Raw genomic sequence first — 9539 nt, 5'->3', positions numbered from 1 at the left:
GGACCTTTATTTCATACATGAAACTCAATGTTTATCAAGAAACTTTTTCTTTTCCTTGATGCGTATAACACGAACAAGAATTCTCTTTTTATTCTCTTTCAAAAGATTTTACAAGCAAAAAAGGGCTATGAAAAAGTTTTCTCTACGTACGTACATTTTCCTTTGACCCCTCCCCTCTCCTTGTACGGAAGCATACGCTTTTGAGAAGACCCCCTTCTTTCTCTTAGTGCGTACGTACTATGTGGATGGCCCCATAGTCGAAATAAAAAAAAGAAAATAATTCAATTTAATTTTTTTGAGAACGTTTTAAGATCAAGATGTATAAGAGTAGCTGATAGTAACGCTGCAAATGAAATGCGCACATTTTTTTACAACGCAACTTTTTAGGTCAGTGAGTACTTCTTGAAATACTTCTTATAATACAGCCCCGTCTCACATCCCCGGTGGAACTTTTTTCCTAATGGGGATAGAAATTCTATTGTTCCAAGTGTGAATGGTTTTGGAGTGCAATTTTTAAACATGGAGTTCCGAATGGGGATGAAATCAAAGTCAATTTCCCAGTGGGGCTGAAATTGTAGGGTTTTTTCTAACCGGGGACGAAATTTTTGCCAAATTTTCCAGTGGGGCTGGGGTCCCAGTGGGTACGTGGCACAGGGGTGTTATAATCAGTGTACTGGTGGAACTACTGTACTTCCCACAGTTGAGATGGAAATGTCTATCGAAATCCCAATGGGGAGAGAATAAATCTATTTTCCCAGAAACTCGAGTCCTACCGGGTTTGTCACATGGGTTTGTCTCGGAATGATACAAAATCCAAGTCTAGTTCATAAAGTGATAAACTTAACTGAGAAAATAGAGGTATCGCGATGTTTGAATCAAAGATTTTCCTGCACCCTATTCCTTGTTGATGGGGGTTTCCTGAAGTGGTAGAAAGTAAAGTTTAGATTCTTGATTTTTATATTCTAAAATTTACAGTTAAAAAAAGAAAATACAAAATATAATCTGAAATACAAAATTTTGAAATTATCTACAATTTAAAGTATTAAAAAACATAATTGATTATAAGAATAAAGTAAAGATTGTTACACTTCCAGTCTTGTTATGAATTGAAATTTTGATTGACAGAAGTGTCAGAAATTGATCGTATACTTTGATAAAATGCAAATATGACCTCAAAACGTCAGACACGTAGAGATAGCTCTTTTCCACATAATTAAAAAAAACTACTACTAGGTCACAAAATTTAGGTCTAAAGTGGAAGTGCCTGAGGTGTTAGTTTTCTTCAAACAAAATTTTAATTGGCTCAAATAAATCAAAGACACGTATCGTTCAAGGAGGTTTAAAATAAACTTTCGTATGAAAACGAAAATGTTTTTAAATGGTTTACAGTGTAAGAAAGCAATCATTTAAAGTAAATAACTACAGTCGTGACATATTCTGGACAGGAAACTTGCAAGTCCTGACTCGACTTGGCTATGTAGACAATATCTAAAAAAAAACGACTAAACCAACAATACCTTTATAAGACATCAAAAAATCTTTCAAAGTAACACAATTCCTCTCATTTTTGTCTTTCTCGCACACAAAATAGTTAAAAATCTTTATGAGCAAACAAATTTTGTTTGAGTTTGGTATATCCTAAGTTTTGAATCTTATAAGTTTCGTCTTTGCATTACTCTTTTGAAAATTTTGTTCTATTCCCAGTAAGAAAAAAGTCGTTTAAAAAATCCAGTAAAATCCAATCATGCTCCATCTAAAAGACTTCTCCAAAATATTGAGTAATTTTGAGTGTCTTTCTTTCCAAAATGTTCGCTGTCTAGAAAAAGCTTAACTATAAAGTTCTTAGAATGTAAAAGAAGGCACAAAATCATCTTCTCCCTTTTTAATGACTTTTATTGTTTCCAGTTTTTGTGATTCAGCAGTAGAAGGTATTGGAATGGTTGAAGTACGTCTTCCTTGGGAGTCAGTCACCAATGACAAGTTGGTGAATCCTGATGCAGTATTGATTGTATCTGTGCCGTATTGTTCAACTATTTTACGTGTGTTGATTCTTAGTTTCTCATTACTGTAAGCCATGGTAAGCTTCCTCAGTCGCCATATGCTGTAGGCCAACATAAAAGCTGATGCTATGAAAAAAATTACCATGGATACTGTATGAGTAGTGAAGAAGTTTTGTTTAGTGTTCCACATTGCGAATACTACGATCATGATAGGTAACAAGAGTTGACAGAAATAATTCATGATGAGATGAGCTAATAAGAAGATTGAGAAATATTTCCCTCTGGTTTCGTTCAGTTTAAGAACTTCTTTGATTTCATCAGTGAATACACTTCCAACGGTAACCATAGCAATGGCAGAACATAAAGGTATCTCATTTGTGTATAATGATGTCAACAAGACTGTTAGACCAATAATGTATCGACATAGATGATGAAGCATTGCTGTTTTGTTTCTGTATGTTGCTAAGCTTAACACTAAGTTGAAGACACATACACTGATAAGTGAGATTGAACCGAAGTAGAGTTTTTGATGTACTCCAATGAAAGGATAGGAGATAAGATCTGTGCAAAATATGATTTCCATTGACATTGCAAATATCAGGATACTGGAGATTGAGTTGACCACCCTGAAATATAGAAAAAAATAGAATAAGGATCGCTGAATGAAAAAACATTTGATATATTGCACATCATTTATAGTACCGATGTACAAAATTCTTATAATATTAAACCACCATGCTATTTTGGGTAATAAAGGGTTAGAGAGTCTAAGCAACCTTAGTCTTTGTATTGTCGATTTTATGTATACTGTGGTTACTGTGGCATATATATGTTTAGCTTTCATTATTTTAGATCCTGACTGACTGAGGACTTAGGCAAATCAGCACTTTTACCTTCCTCAATTTAGATTGGAAGTCAGAACTGTAGATTATTTCAAATCTTTTCGGTCACTCCGCCGCCCTCAAAAGGGTAGACACGTTAGAGGAACGTTGGCACTAGACTATGCTATAGTCTAAGACGAATTCGAAAAATAAAGAATAATCTGAAACACGCAAATTAGCAGTCGGGCGGAAATTTTGTCCGCGCGGGCGAAAAATAATCGGAGGGGCTCAATGTCTTAAACACAGACTCTATTTTCCGCCGCGCTACATATTACGTTTTATAATATACAACTATGTTATATCATAATATTATAATAATATATTATACGGACGATAGCATCGTCTACGTCGGCACAATGTTGTCTTTTAGTAAACTTATAATACACGTTTTTTCTATGAAAATAGACTATATAAGATATAAGGATACACGAGAACAAGTTAAAAAATTATTCAGACTTAACAAAATGAACAAAAACACTCGCAAAATAGTGAAATAAGAACATTTTAAGGATCAAAACTAAAAAAGTTGAAAGGACATTGGAAGACTTTTGGAGGCTCTTAAAAAATCGTGTATTGTCAATTTTACTTACATTCTTGCTTTAGCATGTTCTTCATGAATTTCTTTCTTCATTCTTGTCACTTCTTCACATGGAAATGGTTTCAATATACAATTGTCCATTTTTGTTCGTTTCTCATGTTTTCGAAAAATTTGAATGAACCTTTTGATAACGACATAGAAAAACACCAAAACGTTGATTTGGACCGAGGCTAGTTTGTATCCGTCCATGATTATGTTATGATTGATTTACTACTTCAACAGACTGCTCGTTTTTCTGTCAAAAGTTTTTTTCCAGATTCAAATCTTTAACAGATGATATGATGCGGTTGTCCACTTTTTCAAACTGATTTTTTCTAACCAGACAAAACCACACTTTATATAATTGCTGTTGATTTTTCGACTTATTTTCTTAGAAAGTGAAAAATCTTTACAAAAATTCCCTGCTAAATGTTGTAATTAAATGCTTTAATGCGTGATATTTTAGTTTATGATATTAAAAAATTCCCTTCCTTAGATTGTTGTTCTATTTATACCCTGTGAAAACCGAAAGTGACGTCATATTAAGGAAATAAAAGGACATTGTTGATGGCATCTTAAAGCGTAATCAAAACAAAACTTTTGACAAGCAAAGTTTAATTTATTGGCACAGTACACTGCTATAATAAGGTCATATAACATCGCTCCTTATAAACAGCGATTGATTATCTCCACGCAATAAGATCATCAGAGAAAAACCGTTGTTGATATGTTAAAATGCTCTATTTAAGAACAACATTTTTTTCTTTCTCTACTTGACTTTTTTACTACCTCTTTTAACGTAAAATAGGTTTACCGTGTGTGTTTCTGACGTAAATATGATGACGTAAAATAAGTTGATTTTGGGCGAAATTCGTTTAGGCCGTCCAACCTTTGTGCGCGTAAAATACAAACATCTCTGCTCAATTTTCCTTTCATTGCACTGCCTACAAAAAATTACACTAAAGCTCCTAAAGTGGTCTTTAATTTCTAGTAGAGTTCGAATTAGATAGCGGTTTTGTGCTTGTTGAAAAGATATTTACAAGTGGAATCTTATCAAAAGCTTAAAACTTTTATCTGGTTGACTAGAAAAATGGCTCTGATTGCTGTGTTTTAATGATTTCCAAAGTTAATCAGTGATAAATTTTGTGCTATATCTTTTGATTGAATAAATATTTTTCGAAAAATTATTCACGGTGACAATGACCAAAGGTCAAAAGATCACTCTTGTAAAAATTGTAATTATTACACGTTTTCGAGAAATAGATTTCTCCTTGATTTTTAATCTTCATTCTCCGATATTTTAAATTTTTCTATTTGATAATTTTTCCTTTCAACAAGGAGAAAAAATGCGAATTCAATGGAAAACGCAGGTTGTTTTGAGACACACTTTAGCAATAGATTCTCGCTCGTTTTAACTGATTGATACGATAAAGAAAATTAGCATGAACAGTGCTCAGCATGTAGTACATAACGCTAAAACAATACATTACTAGACCAGGTAGTTGGGTAGGTTGACACATATAGAAGGGGCGATACTTCAAATTGTGATAGAGCTCTGAAATTTTTCATTCATTCATTCATTCATTCATTCATTCATTCAAATGTTAGCACTTTTTTCAATTCTAGTTACATCTCCTTGAGCAAAGCTTTCTGACAACGCCTTACTAGTCCAATAACATTAAAGGGCTGAACATAGTCTGTATAATAGCCCCGGTCTGGAAGCCTTTCGTTTCTTTCCATTGCTTCTTACAAACTTGAACTTGCGTTGAAAGATACACCGTTTTACCACCCTAAAAACAGTCTTTTTTGGAAAGTCTTTTTTTCGCACCTATAGACAATAGAAAAAGGTGTCAAAAATGATTGGATCGAGCACCTGTCTCCAGGCACCCCCTTGGTGGGGGGTGTCTCCATCTTATCTGTTGTTCATTTTAATTTCACATTTTAGCACTAGGATCTTCTGCCACCGTACCTTACAGGAAGAAATTTTGGCGGAAAGAAAATTTGGTGGATTTGGTGCATTTAGCCAAAATCCGCCAAATCAAGTTTTTTCCTCCATCCATAATAACGCTTTTAGCCAAAAATATCCTACAACCGCCAAATTAAATTCCCGCTAAATTTATTTTATCCAGCTATCCGCCAAATTAAATTCCCTCTGAAAAAACTTTTTCAGCCATCCGCCAAATTAAATTCCCGCTAAAATTTCTTTCTTTAAGGTAGACGATGCTATCGTCCGTATAATATAATATTATGATATAACATAGTTTGTATACTATAAAACGTAATATGTTTCGTGGCGGATAGAGTCTATGTTTACGACAACAGCTACTCCCGTAAAAAATTCCCGTCTTCACGTTTGTTCCTCTTAGATGAAACTCGTCTTAGACTATAGCATAGTCTACCTTTAAGGTAGTCTTCATTGCATGAAATCTACAATTCCACTCAATTATCACCCCGATGACAATCCACTAGATTTTTTTTCTTTCGCAGCTCAACTACTCAATTGTACAGTCTTGGGGCTCTTCTTCCTAGTCAACTAAACACATATGCAAATTTTTGCATATTCCATCTCCATCGCAAAGAAGGTTTAAAGTTATAAGAACGATAACTTTGACATCCAAACCTAAGATCTCACACAAATCTTTTTTCACATTCAGTTTGTTTCGACAAAATTTTGGCCCGTTAACACTTACTAATAATCCTATAACCTCTGTTATCACAACTCCTGATGTGCATGACACCGGCTATCATCCCGATGACTTGTATCATTTTGGGACCCGTCCTACTATGGTGCTAGTCTCATCTTGATGATATTATTAAATAGAAAAAGTGTATTAGTTTGTTTTGCTCACTTTCTGATCATGTGATTGAATCTTAAACCAATCCCAAGAGAAGTACTTGGTAACGTGATCAAAAGCTGAGCAAATCGATTTTTATCTTTTGATCTTTTGCCAAAGGAAAAAGCTAACAAAAAATTTAAACAATAAGCTTCTATGGTAAGACCGGTTTCTAAAAAAATCCAAATTTTCGCCAAAACCTCTTGGAAAATGATAGAAATAGACGATATCGGCGAACTTTTTTCTGCGCAAAGCATTGTGGGCAATTCTCGGAGGTCAAATCTGAGTTTTCACGTTAAGCTGGTATGGCCTATTGTAAACGTTCTTAAACTGAGCTTAAACTTATTCCACCCCGTCTTAGAGGATGCACTTCCCCTAAATCAAACTGGTCTATTCTCTGTTACTCTGAGACACTTTTTCGAATGGGTATTTTATCACTACTGGAGATATTCTTAAGATACTCTTACGATTTGGTCGATTTTCACCCTAGTATTCTTATAGATACTCCCTGGGGGAGTACCTAGTGAAAAGGAGGGTACGGGTATGTGTCGTCCTTAAGGGTCCGCCTTTTGGATCTTCAAAATCTCAATGAAGATCATAACAATCCCCGCGGGGTACTAGGTTTGCGAAGTGACGGATATGTCCGAACCAAAAAAAAGATATTTATAAATGAAATCTTATCAAACGCTTAAAACTTTTATCTGGTTGACTAGAGAGACTTTTTCCAAAATGGGAGAGAAATAATTGACGCTTTTGACACAAGAATCTAATTCCAGTCCCCCTTAAGGCCTTATAATATATAAACACAGTTAAAATTCCCTTTCGTGACCCTCAAAAGCCTAAATTATTATTAAAATAGTCCCAATGAGGGTCCTTTTCGGTCTCTCTAAGGGCTCAGTCGCGAAAAGTCGGGCGGCGGCACATACCCGTCACTCCGCAAACCTAGTACCCCCTGTGTAGATACACTTCTTATAAAAGAAAAAGATGTCAAAGGTTCAACATTCCAAGTAAAAGTGTCATGACTATTTTTGAAGTTATCTTTTTAGGATCACCATTTCTAGTCACGATCTCTCACATAACGGATTGCCGTGAATCAACAAAATGATGTGATAATTTTATCGAAAGGAACTTTTGTTTATGGTCAGGACAAAACCCTCATTGAACAGTAAACGTTTTTGTCTAGACTAGAATTGTTATAATATAGTCAGATAAGTCATTACCTGTATTTGCAGTATCTTCCAAAAAACATATCGAGTAAAGTTAATGATTAGAGTTTTGGAGCTGGGCTTGAGCTGGATTTCAATATCATGCTGTCTAAACAAACATGCATAATGAATTCTTTTGAAATGTTTCCTTTAATAACCCCCTTTTATAGGGATTATAATCTTTTTGGAAGTTAGTGAAAGTATCAAATACCATAGAGGAGACACAAGTTCTTCGCTTGAAAACAAATGGATTGAATTCATCAACTTGGTCAGGGCCTGGTTATGGTCCAAACCATAAAAATGCGATACTGATTGCATCGTGTTAAACATTATGTGTATAATACGCCTGTGTTACAGACCCGTTGGGGCCCCAGCCCCACTGAAAAATTTCGCAAAAATTTCGCAAAAATTTCGTACCCGGTGGGAAAATTAACCTAGAATTTCATTCAGGCAGGTCTGTTTTAATTTCCCTTACCAACCACCCCCCTTAGCCGCCGTCCACCCCGCCCTTCCTAAATAGGGCGGCGCCGAAGGTGCCTAAAAGAAAGAAGAAACTCTAAGCTATCCAACGAGCTATGAACAAGCTTCTAACTCCTTCTAGATCTCGAGATATAAGCCTGTAAATTTTGAACTAGCAAGTTTCTTTAAAAAACGACCACTGACAATAAAACGTTCAATTAAACACCTCGATTCCCACCAAACAAAATCACTTTTATATGGTTCTTCAAAAGTTTCTTCAAAACGATATTTCAATCTATGGTTAAGGCAAAACCGCCTTCTTTTAGCTTGGAATATATCCTATCTTTAACTAAAATGTAACCAAATATTACCATCATGAAAGTTGGGAATATCAATCCAAATAGGAAAAACATTATGTTGTCCTTTTATGGCGTAATAATCATAGATTTATAAAGCCCGAAGGGCTAGATGATAAGTTATGTAAGCTGTTGGGAATGGGACAACCCAGGCTCCAAGAAATATCATGTTTGCTATTTGCCAGTTTTGATAGCATGTGATCGCCGCTCCATCAATGTATAAGAAAGTCTCTCCCTCCATTGTTCTACAGTTGATCAAATTTAGAGCAGTTTTTGAAATATTTTTGTGACAGAATGTCAATAGAGTATAAAACCTAACATGACAAGCTTCCAAAATATAAGATTTTCCTTTAGTTGAGATATTTTGTCGCGAGATTAAATTTCGCGATTTCGCGAATATTTGCTATTTTCGCGAAATTAAAACTCGCGAAAACGCGTCAGATTCCTGGCTCGCGAAATTAAATCCACCACAAAATTGCATTTTTGGTGGAGAAACCAGTCTAAAGTCACCATTTGTGGCAAAAAATGGCTATTTTTCAAGCTTATTCGCGAAATTACTTAAATCCACGCGAAATTTTTCAAAACTCTGACTCGCGAAGTTAAATCCAGAAAATTTCGCGATATTTTTCGCGTCGCGAAATTTAGTCCGATTAAAGTAATTACCGTTTCCATCATCATCCTTCGACCCTCTGACAAGAATTAGGTCGGAAACAAACATTATCCATCTCCCCACAGCTTGCAGTCAGCCATTGCAGTACCGAGTTCTTCAAATTCTATCCTTGTAACCTGTTTCAGAATGTAAAGGAATATGCGCTTTCTCGAGCGCTTTGGACCTGCATGACACCAAAGTAATATATATGAAACAACTTCGTGTTTTGCACGGGAGCAATGACTTGAGAAAGCAGAGCATCCTGCTGGTTAAAACAGATGGAATTCTGGGAAGCTTTTTAGAGATTTCATGAAGAATTGGGTGATTGCGCAAGTCAAGGTTTTGCACCCCTTTCAAAAGATTGGTGTAGCCACCAGCAAGGCTCTTTAACATGATCCTAGTCATTGTCCAGTCTCGGAACAATAAAGATTGTGCGAAATACACTCTTCTCGAGATGCATAAATTTATTGTTGTCCCCGTTTTCAAACAGAATTCATTGCTATGAAATTATACATTTAAACCAATTCAAATTCCCAAAAGGCAAACATTAACTCTAAAACAAAAGTACTTGAAATTCA

At 35.3% G+C, this 9539-nt stretch overlaps 1 protein-coding gene across 1 annotated transcript; it reads right to left on the bottom strand.

Moving 5' to 3' along the window:
• Positions 1-939: 939 nt before the first annotated feature.
• Positions 940-3946, bottom strand: LOC136818061 (uncharacterized). Its single transcript, XM_067074424.1, has 2 exons — positions 3472-3946; positions 940-2626 (listed from the first exon to the last, which is right to left on the bottom strand). Exons 1-2 carry the CDS (start codon positions 3666-3668, stop codon positions 1843-1845), a joined length of 981 nt encoding a protein of 326 aa, XP_066930525.1. The 5' UTR covers positions 3669-3946; the 3' UTR covers positions 940-1842.
• Between the last annotated feature and the right edge of the window lie 5593 nt (positions 3947-9539).

The sequence above is a fragment of the Clytia hemisphaerica genome, unplaced genomic scaffold (assembly GCF_902728285.1).
Source record: "Clytia hemisphaerica strain Z4C2 unplaced genomic scaffold, Clytia hemisphaerica genome assembly, whole genome shotgun sequence".
Lineage (NCBI taxonomy): Eukaryota > Metazoa > Cnidaria > Hydrozoa > Leptothecata > Clytiidae > Clytia > Clytia hemisphaerica.
This window is presented reverse-complemented; position numbering and strand designations above follow the sequence as displayed.